The sequence below is a fragment of the Syngnathus typhle genome, linkage group LG2 (genome assembly GCF_033458585.1).
Source record: "Syngnathus typhle isolate RoL2023-S1 ecotype Sweden linkage group LG2, RoL_Styp_1.0, whole genome shotgun sequence".
NCBI classification, from domain to species: domain Eukaryota; kingdom Metazoa; phylum Chordata; class Actinopteri; order Syngnathiformes; family Syngnathidae; genus Syngnathus; species Syngnathus typhle.
The window spans coordinates 24,259,436-24,282,518 of record NC_083739.1 but is presented as its reverse complement, the minus strand read 5'-3'; the positions used below and the strand labels follow the sequence as shown (position 1 = coordinate 24,282,518).

Below are 23,083 nucleotides of genomic sequence, written 5' to 3'. Positions count from 1 at the left end.
AATAGGATATTCTCAATATTCCAGTGACTTTGCACCATTTATAAAGCTTGGACAGTCCGAAACCTCGCAATAATTTCTACTAAAAAAGCAGTATTCTTTTTAGAAAGACAAAATTATTTGATACAGATCACACTCATACAGAGCAAGTGCTCTTATCGTGGTGGCTGCTCAGTCAATAGCAGTGGTCCCTAACCTCGGCGTGTGAACTGGTACCGGGCTGTGGGTTCTACACCGAATTACTCCCTGGGTGAGACGACTTCCAAGCGACCCTCCCTCTAAAAACACATTTTGTTTTCCATGGATGTTTATTTAACAGTATTAGAGAAAGAGAAACTTGCATTTCTCAAGGGCACACTTCCTGATATTTCACTATTGCAATTACAACAGGAAACACTTTTTAAAATGCACAATGAAGACAAAGAGACATTTCTGAATACAACATAAAATTGGCAAATGGATATAAAAAAAAAGTGTAGAAAGAGAAAACCAATAATTTAAAATATTAATAATACTCAAAATATACAAGCTGGATTCGGTTGAAGTTGGGAAATTGTGTAAAATGTAAATAAAAACAAAATACAATGATTTAAAAATTCTTTTCAACCTATATTCAATTGAATACACTACAAAGACAACATATTTAATGCTCTAACTCATAAACATTATTTTATTTTTCAAATAATAATTAACTTAGAATTTCTTGGCTGCAACACGTGCAGTAGAAGTTGGGAAAGGGCATGTTTACCACTTCGTTACATCACCTTTCCCTTTAACAACACTCAATAAACGTTTTGGAAGAGAGGAGACTACCGTTTTTTTCCATGTATAATGCGCCCCCATGTATAATACGCACCCTAAAAATGGCATGTCGATGCTGGAAAAAAGCCTGTACCCATGTATAATACGCACCCAAATTTTTTTTTTTTTTAACTTCCCGATGATCGTCGCACACGCATCTGGGTGTGGTGAAATTTGTCCTCTGCATTTGACCCATCCCCGTGTGATTTTGATCCATCCCCTGGGGGAGAGGGGAGCAGTGAGCAGCAGCGGCGCTGCGCTCGGGAATTATTTGGTGATTTAACCACGCAATTCCAACCCTTAATGCTGAGTGCCAAACAGGGAGGCAATGGGTCCCATTTTTATAGTCTTTGGTATGGTCTTAACTAGGCTGGATGTATTTTTTTTGTTGGCGTTGATTTCTCCGATCGTTTAGCCTGTTGTTGCTGGTTCATATCTGTTCTTGGTGTTGGATTTTGTCAAATAAATTTCCCCCAAAATGCGACTTATACGCTGGTGTGACTTGTATACGTTTTTTTTCCCCCCTTATTGTGCATTTTATGGCTGATGCGACTTTTACTCCGGAGCGAATTTTAGTCCGAAAAATACGGTATGTCTGATAAACAAATGAGGTATTGTGGTTTTCAAATATAAAATATCATGCAAAAAAGAGACAAAAACAACAGTGGTTCTTATGTCAGCTCAGCAACATTATAATTTCTTGTATAGTGGAGGAAGAGGGCCAAGATTTGGCCTGATAATATGTATACAAAAAAAAATACCAAAGACTCCTAGCACAGGGTCCAGCCACCCGCGAGACTTGTGAGAAGTGGTTCGGAAGCTGGATGGATGGATGGATGGATGGATGGATGGATGGATGGATGGATGGATGGATGGATGGATGGATAGATGGATAGATGGATGGATTGGTTTGGGTGGATGAATGGATGGGTTGGTTTGGGTGGATGGATGGATGGGTTGGTTGGTTTGGGTGGATGGATGGATGGATGGATGGATGGATGGATGGATGGATGGATGGATGAGAATATAGTTATTTTATTTTCAATCTGTAGGGGAGAGTGGGGTAAGTAGTGCCAATTTTTACTTAAAGTGCCCTTAAAGCAAGGGGATAACAGTAATGCCTCCAACTAAGATATCTACATATAGTTTAGGATGTTGTGCATCCCTGGGAACAATTACTTTGGCTCTTAAACAAACTGAGAAATACAGCTTTAGAAAAAAAAGTGGTTTTGTGGCACAACTTGCGCCAGGTATGCCTTCAACATTCTCCACCAACATAGTTCTAGGATTTGGATTTTTTACTCGCAAACCTCACAATGACAAAGTCACCAGCAGACAGATTCTTGTCACCATCATCATCATCACTCTGGACACCTGAACTGTCATATTCAGTGACATCACTAAGTGGAAGCGGAACATCTCTCTTCTGAGCTACTGGGGAGAACCTTCTTTTAGGATTTGTTTTGCTTTGACCTTTCCAGGCTCCCCGTCTTATTCCCACTCCTTTTCTTCTTTTCAGCCTGTTTCTTTTTTCTGCGGTGCATCTTCTCTAGGCGATCTTCTGCCTCATCATTGGTGGTGGAGTTTTCTTTTGAGCTACTGTACACGGTCATTTTCTTCTTGGTTTTGTTTTTATTTGCAGCTTTCATAGTCCTTTTCTTCTCTCTTTCATTCTTTTTCTTTTCCTGTTCAGCCTTTTTATCTTTATCTTCTGCCAGTGGCACAACTTACCCCAGGCCCTTTGGCACAAATTAGACCCACCATTTTGAAAAAGAAAATGCATCCCCTTGCTGTTTTGAGCAAGCATCATGCTAATCGTATGGACTCATGCTGTAGCTTACTAAAGCACTAAAACATGTGTGAACTGTTTTCAAAGTTGTTTATAATTGTTCAAACACAGCAATAAAAAAACTTAATCATAGAAATTTTACTTTTGAGGGCAAAAAAATGTTTTTGACCTTAAATGTGCTTACCTCTCAAGCCATGTGTCTCCCTTCTCTGCAGGATGAGTGAAACGGATGCCCTTACAAAAATAGGTGGTCACATGACCAACTTCTTGTAGGGTTTTCTGGAAAACAGGGGTGGAACTACTTGCCCCTTGGCACAAATTACCCCACTCTCCCATATTGTTTTTTATATTTATAGCTGGTTGGATGGATGGAGGGAGGGAGGTAGAGAGAGGTAGAGAGAGGTAGAGAGAGGTAGAGAGAGAGAGAGAGAGAGAGAGAGAGAGAGAGAGAGAGAGAGAGAGAGAGAGAGAGAGAGAGAGAGAAGAGAGAAAGAGAGAGAGAGCGAGAGAGAGGTCAATACCGTGTTTGTTTTTCTTTTCATTTTTTATTTAGGTAATTGTTATTTGGGCAATTTGGTCAGTGGTCACCCATTCAGGCCTCGACTGACTGGTATTAGAGTGTAGTTCTGCCCCCATGTCAGTAGGAGGTACAGTTGCGGTGTAACAAAGAAGTTCCTGGCCCTCACGTCAAAGATTGTCTATTTTTATGAAGAAGAAATTGCCGTTTGTTTATTTAATGGCTATTTTGTTCAATGTTGTTCAATTATTGGTTCTGTAGTGGTGGGGTTTCATCCTTCCAAAGGGTCATTATTTGAATCTATATTTTAAAAATTACTTCATTTTCAGTATTCATCTTGCCTTTTCATCATATGATCCAATAGTAAAAAGCAGTGCTTCTCAATTGGGGATGCGTGTACAACTTGGGGTATCGGACGGAATACACTCCTAGGGGTATGTAAGATTTTTAAATACGCATATTGACAAAGTAACATACATGCAAATATGTTTTTAAAAGACCTTAATTATGTAAATCTTTCAGGAAAAATCCAAGTTCATGAATTTTATATTCACTAGGCTACTCAATGTCATTATCCTAAAAACCCAGCCAAACTGTCATAATAATGCTACCACACTTGAAAATCATTTAAAAATAAGTAAATTAGTTCTTTTACAGCACTTTATTATGATCCCAAAGCAGATAACATTGTTGATAATAGTTTTATGTGCACAGTTCCAAAGGTTAATAAACCAGACAATGATGCTACAAGACTCTGATGTTCTTTTTTTTTTTGTTCTCATCCCTAATTGCTTTGCGCTGATTAGAGGGCACTTGGTTCAAAACCATTATTTCACACAAATATCCATCCAATATCTCCATCACTGAAAAATGGTTGAGAATCACTGGTATAAAGCATTTGATTAATTCAAAAGGCCAATGAGTAGGGCTGAGCATATAACAGTTTCCAACCTGGTGCCCGCGGGAGCCAAGAAGCATCACATGTCCTAAACATACTGTACCTGACTAATGATGGGACATTTATGATTTTCTAGGAATGTTGTACAAGTGATCACTTGAAATTGTGAACAATGGATGGATGGATGGATGGATGGATGGATGGATGGATGGATGGATGGATGGATGGATGGATGGATGGATAGATGGATGGATGGATGGATGGAAGGCAGAGAGTCATAAAAATAATGTCGTCTAATGATATTTATGTGTTGCCCAGTTATTGTGAAGTCATTAACTTTATCGTGGTCTTGTCATAAATGTACATATGTCATTAAATACCGTTTTTCTCCATTTATAATGCGCAAAATTTAACTAATTTATTATCCTAAAATCTGGGGTGCGCATTATACATGGGTACAATTTTTTTAATTTTTTTTATTTTTAAGAAAATCATGGTACAACAATTTCTGAAGAAAATCTTGTCACGAATGGAGTGTGGAAAGGAGCAGGGCGACCAAGTGCAGCTTGGACCAGGGTTCATTGGAGGAACTCAAAACACAGACTTGGTAAACTAACATAACTCTCTAACAAAACCAACAACAGGACTGACCGACAAAGACGTGGAACAAAAAGACAGGGTGACATTACCAAAGACAGGAACAGAAACCTGTGTTATTGTCAAATATTGTTTGTTTTTTAATTTCCATCGCGGACTGGACGTCATACGGAGGCAGTATCACTGCGCATGCGCACTATGGATCCGATGCGAATAGTCCTCTTCTCTTCTTGACTGACAACGAATGTGATAGTTTAATACAATCAGCAAATAACAAAACGCGTATTACAGGTAGTATTTTATTTCACAACACTTTGCCTTGTTCCTTTCGTCTCTGCTGTTCACTTCAAACACGCTCCATACGAACGCAATGCTCTCGTATCAGACGCTTGCTCGATCACCTGCTCGTTTGCTGTCACAATGTACCCTACACAAATCCGAAACATTTGTTGCGGCTCCGAGTCACGACGAGGGGCAAGTTTTGGTTTCCAAGGGTGTTTTTATTCCTCTTCCACTTCTCTCCCATACGTACAGAGCCGCCTTTTTCACGTCCGCACGTCACTTTCCTCTTTTCATTTGAACCTAACTGATCGCGGTGGTAGGCGGCTCGGTGGCGCACTGGGTAGCACGTCCGCCTCACAGTTAGGAGGGTGCGGGTTCAATTCCACCTCCGGCCCTCCCTGTGTGGAGTTTGCATGTTCTCCCCGGGCCCGCGTGGGTTTTCTCCGGGCACTCCGGTTTCCTCCCACATCCCAAAAACATGCTTGGTAGGCCGATTGGAGACTACAAATTGTCCCTAGGTGCGAGTGCGGGTTGTTTGTCTCTGTGTGCCCTGCGATCGGCTGGCAACTGGTTTAGGGTGTCCCCCGCCTACTGCCCGATGACGGCTGGGATAGGCTCCAGCACGCCCGCGACCCCCGTGGGGACTAAGCAGTTCAGAAAATGGATAGATGGATGCTCGCGGTGGTGCCTTTACGGGCAGTCGGAGAAATCAACGCCAACAAAAAAAAATACATCCAACCTAGTTAAGACCATACCAAATACTATAAAAATTAGGGGTGTAACGATACATCGATTAATTGATATAATGCTCTACGATTTATTGGCATCGATGCTAAAGGTAAACATCGATTTATATCGCCGTGTTTGACCTCGGACATTAGACGCGACTTTATTTTGAAATCCAGTTCATTGTTGCTTGCTTCCTCTTTCCGGGAGCAGTGCGCCCGGCGTTGTTGTGTTGTGAGCAGAGCACGCACGTGAAAGGGCAGGCGACAACTAGTACGCGGCTCCTGGGCTGGTGCTATGGCTAGTGTCCAAAAAGACGAGGAAATTTGCTCCCCTTTAGGCTTCAAGTCATTCGTTTGGAAGCACTTTGGATTCCAAAGAAAAGATGGCTCAACGGACAAGACACGTGCAGTTTGTTAATCCTGCCATGCGGTGATCAAATATTCAGGGAGCACAAATCTCGCCGCACATTTAAAGAAAAAACACGACATCAAAGTTCAGTGTTAAAGTAAGCAATTTGTATACTACAATACTCTTGTAATTTCCTAAATAAAGAGTTTGCAGTACCTTGTTGATTTTGCGTATGAATTGTTATAAATCAGGATATTGTTCTATATTTTTTATTTAAAAAAAAAAAAATCGATCGTAGAGCACTATATCGCGATATATCGTGAATGAATCGCAGCAGGCTTTAAGATATCGGCAAATATCGTATCGTAGTTTTTTATATCGATATTATATCGTATCGTGACAAAACCCGCGATTTACACCCCTAGTAAGCAGGGGACACCCTGAACCGGTCGCGAGTCAATCGCAGGACACACATAGACAAAACCATCCACACTACAGACAATTTGGAGTGGTCAATCAGCCTACCATGCATGTCTTTGGAATATGTGGGAAAACTGGAGTATCCGGAGAAAACCCGCACCGGCACGGGGAGATCATGCAAACTCCACACAGGAACACCAGAGCCAAAATCTATCCCACAAACTCTGCACTGTGAGGCAGACGTGCTAAGCAGTGTTTCACCATGCCACCAACATCAATACAGTGAAACCTCTCCTTATGAAACTAATTCATTTTGTGATTGCGTTTATGGGTAGAAAAGTTTGTAAATAGATCAAAATTTCCCCATAAGAATGAATGCAAAATGAACGTTTTTACCTTGAAACACATGACGACTTGCTATTGGATTAGGCACTTGAGAGACGGGGTGGGAGGGGGAAGTGGGAATATCATGTACCGTGCTTAATTTCTACATTCGCTACAACCTCTTCTTCAAGAAGTGGCCGAGCGAAGGGTAGAGACACGTACACACATCACAACGTCATCGGAGACGATCTGATAGAGTCAGTAGTTGCTTGGATGTCAAATTTTGTTTGTAAAGGGAGGCAAAACAATCTTGAGGCTCCGGTTCACATCTTGAAAAGTTCATAAGTATAGGCATTTCTAACAAGGGGTTTCAATGTAGTAACATTTAATAATATTAAAAGGTATCGTGGACAATTTTGTCATTTCATACGTCTGTTTCAAACTGGTACAGCATTAATCAGTACCCCAGAAGTAGCTCCGTCTTTCAGAAAGGTTGGTAATGCCTGATGTAACAAAACAAACATACTGTGCTACATTGCACTGTTATTCTAAGAATACAAAACCAGGACACTATAGGTAGTTTCACATTATGTGATCAGTGTTTATCTGCTATGTTGGAGGATGGAGGATAAACTAGGAAATGTGAAGTCGTTTGTGCGGAACCGTGAGTATGCGGGGTCCACCGGACAGCTGTTTAGCATAATGTAGTCCTGCTCTCGAACAGCATCAAAGTGAGAGGTCCCGCCGCTTGGTGCATCTTTGCTAAAAGAAACGTGGCCTTAGAGGGTTACCGGCTGGCTCGCGTGTGATCTACGAATGACACGCATACAATTCCGGCTTTGTCCTCCATCTGTTGGGCCTTTTTTCGAGTGGGGTCTGATTACAGAACCTTGTTTTTTCCGCACATTTCTCGCGCTACCCGCCGTCTCTGCCTTACCAGCCGCGACCCACGGCGAGATATGTCTGAGGTGGAGAAAGCCAGCAACTCGGCTCCGGAGACCGTCACCGCTCTCCTGGACGTCCTAAACACCACCGACTCGAACGGGAATGAGGCGCTCAACGCGACCGCCAAATTCGTGGCCACGCCGGAGGGCACGGCACTGGCTTACGGCAGCCTGGTGCTCATGGCTCTGGTGCCCATCTTCTTCGGAGCTCTGCGCTCCGTGGCCTGCTCCAAGTCCAAGGTGAGATTGCCGTTAGCTGGCTAGCCGCGCGCACAATTGATCGAGCTGCTGACTTGCGAAGCTTTCTTACGTCACAGAATGTGATTCCTGATACAACATATGTGCTGGTTAATATGTTAACCATCGCTGTTGTTTCGAGATTCTGTTGTTCCTTGTACGCGTGTTGACATCATCGCGTTGCTTATCAACGGCTATCATGAAGTGGACATTTGCCATCGCACATATGTCATCATGTGCATTGTTGTAATTATTAGCGGCCGCTGGGACGTCCCGGTGGTTTTGTAGAAATTCTGCAGTTTTGTGCCGTCAAGAATCCCATATCTGACACCCGACACGTCCACGGAAACTCGCCAAATTTAGCGCATTCATCGACCCTGGGGGAAAAGTATATATGTTATGATAAGAAATGAAATTAAAATGGCCTTGTAGAGCCACCTAGAATGGAAAAATTAAAAACATTCCCTGGCCGTTTGGCCTGGATTTACGAAAGTTGGTAGCCACGTGTAGCACCCTGAGATGTGCAAAAGATCAATTGCACCGGTAGTCTAAAATGTACAGGAAGTGAGCTGAAATTTTTTGAATATCGAATTTTGGCCCATCTTTGCACATTTACAAAGATCATAATTTTGCAACCTTGTCTTAGAGCATATGTCTCAAACTCAAGGCCTGGGGGCCCGATACGGCCCGCCACATCATTTTTTGTGGCTGGTGAGACAAATTTTGCATCGACTTTGTATCATTACTAAAATTACAAATTGTCGTCACTTTTAAACAAGAAAATAGATATTACTTGCTATTTTTGTTACCATTTGTTTTTAAAAAAACATTTTTACTACTCTCTGATTTCAAAACTAGTTATTCATCAGTTTGTTTTGTAGCCAGTCTACATCCGTGCCGCGCACCCCTCGATGCTCATTTCTGCCATGCCGCCTGCGAAGAAAACGAGGAAAGTTGACATTGAGGGCCGTCGCTTTCAAGAGAGATGGGAATTACAAAACTTCTTCACTGAAAATCAAGGCAATTGGGTTTATCTAATTTGTAAAGAGAGACGGTTGCCTTGTTTAAGGTTTCAACCGAAAGAGACACTACCAGACTAAACATGCTAACATATACGACAAGCTAACATGGAGTGACCGCGCTGATAAAGTGAAGCAGCTCCAAGCTGAACTGGCATCACAACAGCGATTTTTCACGCGGGGCTGAGTCAAAGTAAATATCACTAAAGCAAGCTACGAAGTGGCCATGTTAAGACTGTTGATGTTATGAACCTGCAGATGTGACACAAACAATCACTTTCTGAAAGATATTACAAAATTCACTTGTTTCAATTTTTAATAACAGACAACTTTGCATTACTTATAACTCCTGTTTAAAATGTTCATGAGGCAAAGATAATTTTAAAGTCATGTAAATTTAAGGTATTTCGTCCAGTTTGTTCAATGTTATCTGACTCTTCAGATATGAATGAAAGGCAGAATTTGTGTTTTTAGAGTTCACATCTGCCTTTTATAACAGTGTGTATTTGCCTGGATTTTTTTATAGTTAAAAAATGTCCGAAAAGACTATTGGCCCCCGGGCCCCTTCACTTGATCAAATCTGGCCCTCTCTGCAAAAAGTTTGGACACCCCTGCTCTACGTCAAATTTTGTGAGTTTTTGGCAAAAGGCGTGTCTATTAAAGTCTAATGACACGCCGTGACAATAAAATCTGCTGTAATTTGACCCAGGTGATCCTATATTTTCTCAAATTTGCACATTTCATCATAGTCCACTCCTGAAGACAGCTACAAACGTATTTTACATCGTAGTGGTAGCACCACCGACTGGCTTCTTCTTATCGTGGCTACAAGGCAGTTAGTTACAGGCTTGGCTAGATGTGGTTCAGCCACACCTGAACACATTTCTGTCCCTTCTCATTAAACTCTGCTAAGTCCGGTGCTGTGCAGGGATGTTCCAGCAGGGGGCATATGAGGAGGTGTTGCATGGTCTGTGGTTCAGTGCCACAGTCTCACTCAGCGTTTCGATCATCCAGATGTCCCCATTTGGCGAGAGTGACTTTTGCACGTCCAACACCAGATCTTAGTCTATTTAGGCATTTCCACGTTGCATAGTTTGTGTCTGCTCCTGGGGGCAGTGCCTCACTTGCCTTAAGCTCCATTGTAGTTTCTGGTGGAAGATTGTCTAGTCTTTCTTCCCACAGAGTGACGCTTTCACTGCCTATGCTCGGTGTTCCGAGGGGTGGGACACTTTTCAGAAAACTTTTCCTGGACTTAAGGCGGCTTTTGGCTGGTACATGGCCGAAGAGAGGATGTCTTTGGTCAGTGGACTGTTGCTGCTCTTCCTTGCTTGCTGCTTGTCTACGTATCTCTGGTGGGGCTATTCCTGCCAGGATGTACAGGCGCTCTGTAGTCGTTGGTTTTAGACAGCCAGTGATAAGACGGCAGGTAGCATTTAGGGCGGGGTCCAGCTTCTTGACATGGGCAGCTCGCTCCCATACCAGGCAAGCATACTCCGCAGCTGAGTAGCAGAGAGCAAGTGCAGTTGTCTTGAGAGTCTGTGGATTAGCACCCCATGTTGTGCCAGTGAGCTTGCGGACAATGTTGTTCCTCACAGCTACTTTGCACTTAGTCTTCTCAATGTGGGTCTTAAAGAAGAGGCATCTATCCAGGATTACCCCAAGGTAGACTGGGTGCTCACAGTGATCAACGGGGGTTCCTGACCAGCTGACCTTCAGTTGGCGCTTAGCTTCACGATTTCGCAGATGGAAGGCACACACCTCTGTCTTAGATGGGTTTGCACGTAGGTGGTTTTCTTCATAGTAGGGTGTTAGCTCTGTCAGAGCATTGGAGAGTCTGTCTTCCACGATTTTGAAATCAGTGGCTTGTGCACCTATCCCAAGATCGTCTGCATAGATGAAGCGACGTGTGTCTGCACTTTTTGGTTGGTCGTTGGTGTAGATGTTGAAGAGAAGTGGTGCAAGCACACTTCCCTGTGGGAGGCCATTCTTGAGTCTTCGCCACCTGCTTTTCTTTCCTCCAAGTTCAACAAAAAAGCGGCTGTTTTCAAGCATGCTTTCAATCAGCTCTGTCAGACGGATGTCTCTTGTGGTCTCCAGAATCTTGCTGAGGAGACGTCTGTGGTTGACTGTATCATAGGCAGCTGAGAGGTCGACAAACACCACACCAGTTACCATCCCTTCCTCATAACCATCTTCGATGTACTGGGTGAGGTTGAGTACTTGGCTAGTTGTTGACTTGCCAGGGCGGAAACCTGCTTGTTCGGGATGAGGTGTTCGTCAACAAAGGAGCCGATTCTGTAGAGGATTAGACGTTCGAAGAGCTTGTAGGTGTGACTCAGAAGTGAGATTGGTCTAAAGTTCTTGGGTCTTTCCCAGGTTTCAGCAGTGCTATAATGTGGGCCTTCTTCCAGATGTTGGGGAGCTTGTGTGTTGTCAGGCACTCATTGTAGAGCTGTATACAATATAATACAAAAAATACAAGCTACAAGCCACAAAGCTACAGAACAGAAAACAACATCATGCCTGGAGATAGACACAAAGGTCGATCTTGGAAACGAGGAACCTCCTCACGACCAGCATTGACGGTCCTATCTGTTAACATCGAAGGGTTCTCCTCTGCAAAACGAACAATCTTAGCCGATCTATGCAGCAGACAACACTGTGACGTGCTCTGCTTGCAAGAGACGCACAGAGAGAGTGAAAATAATCGCCCCACCATACCAGGAATGGTCCTGGCCATTGAACGACCTCACAGGCAGTACGGCAGTGCCATATTTGTAAAAACAGGTTTAGCTATAGAAGACACATGTCAGATGACCATGATATCGAAGTCCTATCTGTCGAGTTAAGCAGTGCTGTAGTAACATCTGTCTATAAACCACCACCTGTAGACTTCATATTCCCCCAGCCAATCCCCAAAGTACACAACAAACCACAGATCATTATTGGTGACTTCAACAGCCACAGTATCCAGTGGGGCTACCCTGAAATGAACAAGGATGGAGAAGCAGTTGAGGAATGGATAGAGGCCAACCAACTAAGTCTTATCCATGACCCCAAGCTACCACACTCGTTTCTTAGTGCTCGCTGGAAATGGGGCTATAATCCAGATCTCACCATGGTCACAAATAACATCGCTGGACTGTGTAAAAAGACTGTGCTGGACCCTATTCCATCAAGCCAACACGTCCCATCGGGATCCAAATCAACGCGGCTGTAGTCCCAACCATCGTTCCCTTCAAAAGGCGCTTCAACTACAAGAAAGCAGACTGGGAAGTATTCACCAACGAGCTGGAAGAGAAGATCAAGAATATAATACCAGTTAGCACAAACTATGACCATTTTGCTAACCTGGTGCTGAAAACTGCTCGGAAACATATCCCCCGTGGCTGTAGAGTTGAATATATACTGGCTACGATAGGTAGGTAGGTAGGTTTTCTGCTTCATATTTGCTCAAAAGAGTGATTTGGCCATCATAATGCGAAAACACAACATTTGTGAGTTTTCTTTAAATATTGTTTCCATGGAAATGCTGAGTTCCCCAAGAAGACAACTTAAGTTTGAAAGTTTCAGTATGGCCGACAACTCATAAAAGTTTGCATACACATCAGGTTTATTGTGCAATTAAAAAAAAAATAGCTCAGTGGCATCCTCTACAAAAATTACCAAAAAAATGACCTTTGTAAGTTTCACCTATCTCTATGAACATGGATCAATGTAAAAGTATTTTGGAGCCATATGTTAAAAACTACTTTTGTTAAAAAACTTTTCATTTATAGATAAAGAAATAAAATAATGAAAGAAAAGAGTGACACAACAAAATGTCATCAACAATAGCCCAGTGCCCCCTAGTGACCGGAAGAAACCTCTAAAGTGCATGCATGAGCAGCTGTAGTTCCTGCATTAAGAGCCAAATCAATTGCCTTTAACTTAAAAGCGGCATCATATGCATTTCTTTTGCCCCCCTTAATGAGGGTTTGTGTATAAAAGCTTGCTTCGTTCAGTAATGTCCATCTTGATCTCGTTCTGTCTCTGCTTTGTGTCAATCATACGGCACTATTTGCCTGGCGGATGGACATGCGATCAACACACCACTCTTCTCCCCAGTGACCGTGTCACATATACCTCCGCCCAGCCAAGCGGCGCCGCACAACAGCGGTCCACAGCCTTTTTACAAGTGTATACTAAGTGATCAAGTCATCACAAAAATCATGAAAAATCCATAGATACGCCGCACCGGATGATAAGCCGCAGGGTTCGAAACTCGGTTTATAGTCTGGAAATTACGGTAATCTATGGCCTTCTTATTCATACTCTTTAATAGCACAATGTAATGAAGCCGGGTATTTTTATTTGCATAGAGCAGGGGTCGGGAACCTATAGCTCGCGGACAAATCTGACATTTGTTTACACAATTGAAGTCATAAATAATTTTGTTATGTTATCAAAGTAAAAAATAAAACTACTGAGATCAAAATGTTAAATTAGCTTTCAAAATATAAAATATGATCACGTTTGCAATCCATCCCATCTGTTTTCTACCGCTGAAATCCACGGTTGTCGTATCAGCCAATCCCAGCTGCCCTTCGGTGTAGGGCAGGTGTCGGTGACGCCAGGTCGGACAAAAAAAAAGCGTAATTTTTATTCGACAATACGGTGCCTACGGGGTCGTGAGAGGTAAAATTCCATCAGCTTTATTTAAAATTTCAGCTAGCTAGCTGGTGTGTGCCAGGAAAGCAAGAAAGATGGCGAAGAAAAAAAAAAGATGACAATTACCGAACATTTCAGAGTGAGTGGACCGAAGAATTCGCATTTGTGGAGAGAGGAGGCTCTGCTACGTGCCTCATATGCAATGACAAAATTGCACCAATGAAACGCTCCAATATCAAGTGCCACTTTGAGACACAACATGCTACATTTCCAACCAAATACCCAGCTGGGGACAGCAGAAAGAAAGCGTGTGAAGAGCTCCAGAGGAAGGTCCAAGCTAGTCCGTGTATGAACCCAGACAAGGTGACTTTAATTCAGCTAGTTTTGCTGGCACATTACCAATTGTGAGGAACGGAAAGCCATTCACGGATGGCGAGTATTTCAAAACATTTATGCTTGATGTGGCTAATGAACCTTTTGACGACTTGACGGATAAAGAAAAGATACTCAAACGGATAAAATACATGCCTCTGTCAGCAAGAACCGTTCACGATCGGGCCATTATGACTGAAGAGAGCCTCAATGCCTGCACGAAGCTCAACCTCACCGCATATCAACCGGACTACAAACCCATCAGCAAAGCGATGCAGCCCCGGAAGTCTCATTAATGGTGAGCTTTTTTTTCTTTCTAGGCTTCAATATAAAAACGTTATGAAAAAGAATACATTCGTACACTCAAAAAAATCGTTGGTCTTAATTAAAATGCATTTAATTGCATTTAGCCTATCATTTTTTTAATTCATTAATGTAATAATTAATACCGTATTTTTCGGACTAAAAGTCGCTCCGGAGTATAAGTCGCATTTTGGGGGAAATTTATTCGACAAAATCCAACACAAAGAAGCAACAACAGGCTAAACGATAGGTATGCTAACGTGACATGAACAGAAACGAAGAGCTGAGAACGGGCCTGACGTAACATTCAGAGTTATTCAAAAAAGTATTACCTAAATAACATGTTTAAAAAACCATCTGTGTCACTCCAATTCATTAAATCCATCGATCGTCCTTTATGTCAATGGTCCCCTACCACCGGGCCGCGGACCGGTACCGGTCCGTGGGTCACTTGGTACCGGGCCGCCAAGCCGCACAGAATTTTTTTTTTAAATCAACGATCAATTAATTCAGGTCAAGACACTCGTCCCGGTCACGTGACATGTTTCCCCAGTCAAGCCCGCAAAGCTAATATGTGGCGACAGGGTAACTAACCAGGCAATGAAGCATTCAAAACTGCTTCAACACATGGAGACCAAGCATCCTGCAATAAAAGACAAACCTTAATAACTTCGGGTGTCATTGTCTCCGATTACGTCTAGATGGGACCGGCTCGTTTCTGAGAAACAAACTCAGTGCTCCCACTAATTCAACGTAACGGTGAGTTTTATTTTTGTCATTTGTACTTGTTTTTATGTCAGTCGTATCATTTTATTTCATCGTATTTATATATTTATCATAAATGTATTGTTTAATAATTTATATAAATGTGTTATTTATATAAATGCCGGTCCGCGAAAATATTTCTGACATGTAACCGGTCCGTGGCGCAAAAAAGGTTGGGGACCACTGCTTTATGTCAACAATCGGTGCACGCCACTGACGGCGCTTGCACTTCAAAATATTCCACAGGCCCATATAACGATATAAAAATTATATATCAAATAAATATTATATAAGCAATAATATTATCAAACCATCTGTGTCACTTCAGATCATTAAATCCATCGATCAAATTCCTCGTCCTTTATCAACAACGCCGCGCGTGCACCCTGACGTCAGTCTCGTCGTTATTCCACAGATCTACCGTAAATTCCGGACTATGAACCGCACCGGACTATAAACCGCACCAGCTAAAATTGGGATTATTTTAAATTTTTTCTTATAAGCCGCACCGGACTATAAACCGCACATGCACACGCGTTTTTTACAAAGAAAGACTGTTCACGGAAAGCCTTTTTAAAGTTTTAATAACATAATTTAACATGTCTTTCTAAACATTGCCTGTGACGCAGCAGTAGTACCGCAGCAACACGGAAGTGTGCACCCGAGTTATTAACAAAGACTGGACACAGAAAGCTTTTTAAAGTTTTAATTACGTACCTTAACATTTCTTTCCAAACACTGCCTGTGACGCGGCAGTAATGCGGCAGTAATACCGCAGCAACACGGAAGTAACACAAGACTAATAGGGCTGGATTAAAAAAAAAACATACCCGGTAAAAGTCACTGAGACGCGGCGGTAACACAGGAGCAACACGGTAGTATAGCACCAACAGGGCTCGTTAAAAAACATACCAGTAAAAGTAGAAAAAGAGCTTCATTGTCTTCATCTTCCTCCTGTGCACTGAAACCATCGAAGTCTTCCTCCTCAGCATCCGATTGGAATAGCGTTAGGTATCTTTCGCCTCACACTTTCTCAGTCTCTCTTTCGTCGTCGCTTTTATGCATTTCTTCAAGTGTGATGAGGGTCTGTTCATGCTAATTTTATTCATCCACGAAGCTCCAGAGTAGACGGGACCACGAAATAAAGAAAAGGGTGACGCAACCGTCTTGACAAACTAGCACGTCTTCTTGGGCGCATTATCTCTTCTTCGTCTGTCTCGCTCTTGCTTCCTGCTAGAGCGCCCCCTGGAGGCCGTAAAAATCCATAAATACGCGGCGCCGCCATTTAAGCCTCGGGGTTCAAAGTAACCTGACTAAAATGCATTAAAAGTTCACGTTCATTACAACTTGTTTTAGGTGAGCAAAATGTCAGAAGAATAGAATTTAAATGCTAATTGATTGGGTTTTAATACAATGCAGATGGTCCAAACAGCGCCACTGCTTTGTGTAATTCTGAGTCACATGGCAGAGTAAGAGAAAGGGTTTAGAGTAGGGGTGTAAATCGCGGGTTTTGTCACGATACGATATAATATCGATATAAAGAACTTCGATACGATATTTGCCGATATCTTAAAGCCTGCTGCGATTCAATCACGATATATCGCGATATAGTGCTCTACGATCGATTTTTTTTTTTTTAAATAAAAAATATAGAACAATATCCTGATTTATAACAATTCATACGCAAAATCCACAAGGTACTGCAAACTCTTTATTTAGGAAATTACAAGAGTATTGTAGTATACAAATTGCTTACTTTAACACTTAACTTTGATGTCGTGTTTTTTCTTTAAATGTGCGGCGAGATTTGTGCTCCCTGAATATTTGATCACCGCATGGCAGGATTTACAAACTGCACGTGTCTTGTCCGTTGAGCCATCTTTTCTTTGGAATCCAAAGTGCTTCCAAACGAATGACTTGAAGCCTAAAGGGGAGCAAATTTCCTCGTCTTTTTGGACACTAGCCATAGCACCAGCCCAGGAGCCGCGTACTAGTTGTCGACTCCCCTTTCACGTGCCTGCTCTGCTCACAACACAACAACGCCGCGCACTGCTCCCTGCTCCCGGAAGAGGAAGCAAGCAACAATGAACTGGATTTCAAAATAAAGTCGCGTCTAATGTCCGAGGTCAAACACGGCGATATAAATCGATGTTTACCTTTAGTATCGATGCCAATAAATCGTAGAGCATAATATCGATTAATCGATGTGTATCGATGTATCGTTACACCCCTAGTTTAGAGCCCTTTGACGCAGGTCACCTAGCGTGCATTCCAACTAAAGCTCATAATAGTCACAAGCAACACAGCCAGAATAAGCAGCAGCCATAGTAGTGTTTCAAAATAGTATTTTTGTTGTTGTTTTTATCTTCAAGATACCGCAGTGTATAAAAGTGAAAAGTTTTTTTTTTTTTTGCCATTTTTCACATGTCCTGAGTGTTAGTCACCTAAATATTGAACAGAGGGTATGTTTTACCAAAGTCAAATTCCTTGTTTGGCACGCTCAAACATGGCGAATAAAAAACTCTTGAATCTTGAAGTGATCAAGTCATCACAAATATCACGAAAAAAAACTTATATAAGCCGCACCTAACTATAATATATATCAAATAACTATAACATAAATAGTTCACCGCCACACGGCCTGAAGCACCAACGTCGACTTCCAGGCGTGTGCCGGCGCGGACTTCCATCCCCGGAGGTGGCACTTCCAGCCACGGAGGTGGAAGAGAGCTCCATAGAATAGGACTGGGCATGCGTAAAAGCCATGTCCGAGCCCCATCCACCGTCCCCGGACAGCCACCCGGCCGAGCACCGGCCCCCGACTTCCATCCACGGAGGTGAAAGAGAGCTCCGTAGAGTAGGACTGGGCATGCGTAAAAGCCATGTCCGAGCCCCATCCACCGTCCCCGGACAGCCACCCGCCCGAGCACCGGCTCCCGACTTCCATCCACGGAGGTGAAAGAGAGCTCCGTAGAGTAGGACCGGGCGTGCGTAAAAGCAATGTCCGAGCCCCATCCACCGTCCCCGGACAGCCACCCGACCGAGCGCCAGCCCCCGACTTTCATCCACGGAGGTGAAAGAGAGCTCCGTAGAGTAGGACCGGGCGTGTGTAAAAGCCATAATAGTTTTTCAAACCTTCTGTGTCCAAGTCATTAAATCCTTCAAAATCCTCGTCCTCTGTGTCACTTACAAACAAAGCCGATAATAATAATAATAATAATAATAATAAACTTTATTTGTATAGCACCAAACCAAATTTCATACAAGAAATGCAGCTCAAAGCGCTTTACAACACAGAAAGAAAAACAAAACAATGTATGCCTACACAATAAAGTGATCTTAAAATAGGGGCAAGCTTTAATAAAATAAAGAATAAAGCTTTAAGAAAAGGAAAAAAATAAAGATAAAATTAGACTTAAAATGAAATTTACAAAATGTAATTAGTAGGGGTGTAAATCGCGGGTTTTGTCACGATACGATATAATATCGATACAAAGAACTACGATACGATATTTGCCGATATCTTAAAGCCTGCTGCGATTCATTCACGATATATCACGATATAGTGCTCTACGATCGATTTTTTTTTTTTTTTTTTTTTTTAATAAAAAATAGAACAATATCCTGATTTATAACAATTCATACGCGAAATCAACAAGGTACTGCAAACTCTTTATTTAGGAAATTACAGTATTGCAGTATACAAAGTGCTTATTTTAACACTGAACTTTAATGTCGTGTTTTTTCTTTAAATGTGCGGCGAGATTTGTGCTCCCTGAATATTTGATCACCGCATGGCAGGATTTACAAACTGCACGTGTCTTGTCGGTTGAGCCATCTTTTCTTTGGAATCCAAAGTGCTTCCAAACGAATGACTTGAAGCCTAAAGGGGAGAAAATTTCCTCGTCTTTTTGGACACTAGCCATAGCACCAGCCCAGGAGCTGCGTACTAGTTGTCGACTCCCCTTTCACGTGCGTGCTCTGCTCACAACACAACAACGCCGGGCGCACTGCTCCCGGAAAGAGGAAGCAAGCAACAATGAACTGGATTTCAAAATAAAGTCGCGTCTAATGTCCGAGGTTACACACGGCGATATAAATCGATGTTTACGTTTAGCATCGATGCCAATAAATCGTAGCGCATTATATCGATTAATCGATGTGTATCGATGTATCGTTACACCCCTAGTAATTAGTTAAATGCTTGGGTAAAGAAATGAGGTTTAAGTTTTGTTTTGAAAATATCTAGCGAGCTGGCTTCCCTGATATCAATGGGCAGTGTGTTCCATCGTTTGGGGGCGTAATTAACAAAGGCTGCATCACCGATCTTCTTTCTGCTGTTGCCGGGAGCCTCCAATAAACCAGCAGCAGATGATCGCAGGGTTCTTGGAGGTATGTAGCTAACAAGAGAGTTAGCAATGTCGCTTGGTCCCTGCCCGTTAAGGGCTTTGTATATAAGGAGAAGACTCTAAAATATATTCTAAATGTTACAGGAAGCTAGTGCAGAGCAGCTAGAACTGATCTAATGCGCTCTCTTCTTGGTCCTGGTTAATCAAAGTCAAAGTCAGCTTTATTGTCAATCCCTTCATATGTGAAGACACACAAAGAAACCGAAACTCCGTTTCCTCTATCCCACGGTGACGAGACATAGTACACGATAGACATACAAGTAGACGACACAAAATAAAAACAAGAAGGCACAAATAATAAATAAATATGAGTGATGAATAAATAATAAACAAATAACCCAATAAATAAGAGGAGCAAAACTGAGCCAGTGTGCATACAGCAGACAGTAAGCATAGCGCAAAGTACAGGACGCTACGCAGAAAGGGGGTGCAAGTTCAGGATCCTAACAGCCTGGAGTAGGAAGCTGTTGGTGAGTCTGGTGGTGCGGGAGCGCAGGCTCCTGTACCTCTTCCCAGAGGGCAGAAGATTGAAGAGTGAGCGGGGTGACTCACATCACTCACAATAGGCGACCTGCAGCATTTTGGATGAGCTGAAGTCTATCAGTGTCTTTTTTTCAGGAGACCAGTAAAGAGTGCACTACAGTAGTCAAGCCGGCTTGAAATAAAGGCATGAATCAGTTTCTCAGCATCATTTTGATTTATGAACGCTCTTACTTTTGCTATATTTCTAAGGTAGAAAAATTATGTTTTTCTCATCTTGTTAATGTGGGACCTGAAGCTTAGATCTGAATCTAAGATAACACCAAGACTTGTAACCTCGGATTTAATCCAGGGAGTTAATTTCCCCAAATTATTAAACAGCATTTCTCTTTTTGTTTTAGGGCCGATTAGCAAGATTTCAGTTTTATCCTCGTTTAACAGATGCCTGTTTGAAGAGATGTGTTTATAATGTTCAGGACATGACTTGAGACTAGGGATGCACCGAAATAAAAATTCTTGGCCGAAACCGAAAACCAAAAATGAGGAAACCAAGGCCGAAAACCGAAAACCGAAACACCGAAAGAAATGTCAGTTATTAGAACCACAGCATTTATGGCTACATGTGTACTAACCTCACTAAAATCAAGGCATTGCAATAAACCAGTTACAAAAGTATGAAAATATTTATTTAGCACTGACAACAATGCACAATATAAATGAAAATTCAAAAATAAAATAAAATGTTTAACTTGACCCAACTCATGTGTACATTAAATAATAATTTACAGGCTTATAACTGACTGTAAAATTAAATATGTTCTCTTATAAAAACACAGAGAACTTTCTTGCCTTTTCAAAAACGTCCCCCACAGACGGAGTGGGCGTGCTCGGTGTCAGTTTCCTTTTCTGTGTCGCCTTCTTCTCATATTCAGAATGGCGATCGGGATGTTTGGATTTCAGGTGATGAATTAAACCCGACATGGATAAACTTTTTGCAGATGCACCCCTTTCAGCATTGCATATTTTGCAAATCGCTATCCGTGGGTCTTTCTCTGAGATAGTGAAATCAGTCCACACCGCAGACTTATCCCATTTTCCCGCGTGCTGGCTGCGCTGTTTGCTCACGTCATCACAAGTTTCGGCCGTGTTGTTTCGGTGATTTAGGTCTTTCGGCCAAAAACCGAAAATGCACTTTTGGGTCATTTTCGGCCGAAAATTTTCGGTGGCCGAATTTTCGGTGCATCCCTACTTGAGACACTGTTGAATACCCGCTTAAAGAATGCTGTTGGTACTAGGTCAATACATGAAGTGGAGTAGTAACACTCAGTGACAGTCTTGCAAAGCTCATTCAATGTAATACAGGTGAATTTTCCCATTGTTACACAATTTTTATAGGATTTACTGAGATCATCTATGTTTATACCAGCAACAATACTGGCTCTGATTGAAGTTATTTTACGAGTGAAGAATAATGCGAGTTCTTCACATTTTGATGCAGAGAACTGTGGGGGTGTGGGGGCAATGTTGAGTAGTTGATCAATAGTGGAGAATAATATTCTAGAGTTTCCAGTGTTCTCTGAAATAATCTTAGAAAAGTACAGTTTTTTTCCTTGTAAAATGCGCAAAATGTAACTAATTTATTGTCCTAAAATCTGGGGTGCGCATTATACATGGGTACAAAAATGTTTTTTTTTTTTTTTAATTTTTTTTTTTTTAATTTTTTTTTTTTTAAGAAAGTCATGGTCATGGTACAACAAAACCAACAACAGGACTGACCGACAAAGACGTGGAACAAAAAGACAGGGTGACATTACCAAAGACAGGAACAGAAACCAAACAGACATCATGACATCATCCAACGGTGAGCGAGGGGCAGACAGGACTTACACCGTGTTCCAAATTATTATGCAAATTGTATTTAAGTGTCATAAAGATTACATTTTTTGTTTTTCAATTAAACTCATGGACGGTATTGTGTGTCAGGGCTCTTTGGATCACTGAAATCAATCTCAGACACCTGTGATAATTAGTCTGCCAGGTGAGCCCAATTAAGGAAAAACTACTTAAGAATGGCGTTCCACATTATTAAGCAGATGACCATTTCCAAGCAACATGGGAAAGAAAAAGGATCTCTCTGCTGTCGAAAAGCGTGAAATAGTTCAATGCCTTGGACAAGGTATGAAGACCTTAGATATTTCACGAAAACTTAAGCGTGATCATCGTACTGTAAAGAGATTTGTGGCTGATTCAGAGCACACACGGGTTCGTGCAGATAAAGGCACAACGAGGAAGGTTTCTGCCAGACAAAAACATCGGATTAAGAGAGTAGCAAACAGATATTTGAAGCTGCTGGTGCCTCTGGAGTCCCACGGACATCAAGGTGTAGGATCCTCCAGAGTCTTGCAGTTATGCGTAAACCCTCTATTCGGCCACCCCTAAACAACGCTCACAAGCAGAAACGGCTGCAGTGGGCCCAGGAATACATGAAGACTAATTTTCAAACAGTCTTGTTCACTGATGAGTGCCGTGCAACCTTGGATGGTCCAGATGGATGGAGTCGTGGATGGTTGGTGGACGGCCACCATGTCCCAACAAGGCTGCGACGTCAGCAAGGAGGTGGCGGAGTCATGTTTTGGGCCGGAATCATGGGGAGAGAGCTGGTTGGCCCCTTTAGGGTCCCTGAAGGTGTGAAAATGACATCTGTAAAGTATGTGGAGTTTCTGACTGACCACTTTCTTCCATGGTACAAAAAGAAGAACCGTGCTTTCCGTAGCAAAATCATCTTCATGCATGACAATGCACCATCTCATGCTGCAAGGAATACCTCTGCATCATTGGCTGCTATGGGCATAAAAGGAGAGAAACTCATGGTGTGGCCCCCATCCTCCCCTGACCTCAACCCTATTGAGAACCTTTGGAGCATCCTCAAGCAAAAGATCTGAGGGTGGGAGGCAGTTCACATCCAAACAGCAGCTCTGGGAGGCTATTCTGACATCCTGCAAAGAAATTCAAGCAGAAACTCTCCAAAAACTCACAAGGTCAATGGATGCAAGAATTGTGAAGCTGCTATCAAATAAAGGGTCCTATGTTAAAATGTAACTTGACCTGTTAAGATGTTTTTGATTGAAATAGCTTTTGATTTCAGTAAATATGACCTCCTAATGCTGTAAATTCTAAAGATGAGCATCTCAGTTCATAACAA

At 42.2% G+C, this 23,083-nt stretch overlaps 1 protein-coding gene and 1 long non-coding RNA gene across 3 annotated transcripts in view; both read left to right on the top strand.

The window, feature by feature from the left end:
* Window positions 1–7,444: 7,444 nt before the first annotated feature.
* The window catches only part of hm13 (histocompatibility (minor) 13), a 61,866-nt gene continuing 46,227 nt past the window's right edge, over window positions 7,445–23,083 (top strand). Inside the window, exon 1 of one of the 2 annotated variants that reach the window (XM_061299824.1) lies at window positions 7,445–7,886. In XM_061299824.1, the coding sequence (XP_061155808.1) occupies window positions 7,662–7,886 (225 nt within the window). In that variant the 5' untranslated portion in view covers window positions 7,445–7,661. The remainder of the gene's footprint in view (window positions 7,887–23,083) is intronic. The other variant, XM_061299835.1, reaches the window with a different exon arrangement.
* LOC133168347 (uncharacterized) lies at window positions 7,893–22,980 on the top strand. The gene is made up of 2 exons (XR_009718196.1): window positions 7,893–14,986; window positions 19,242–22,980. It is a non-coding gene; the product is annotated as an uncharacterized LOC133168347 (long non-coding RNA).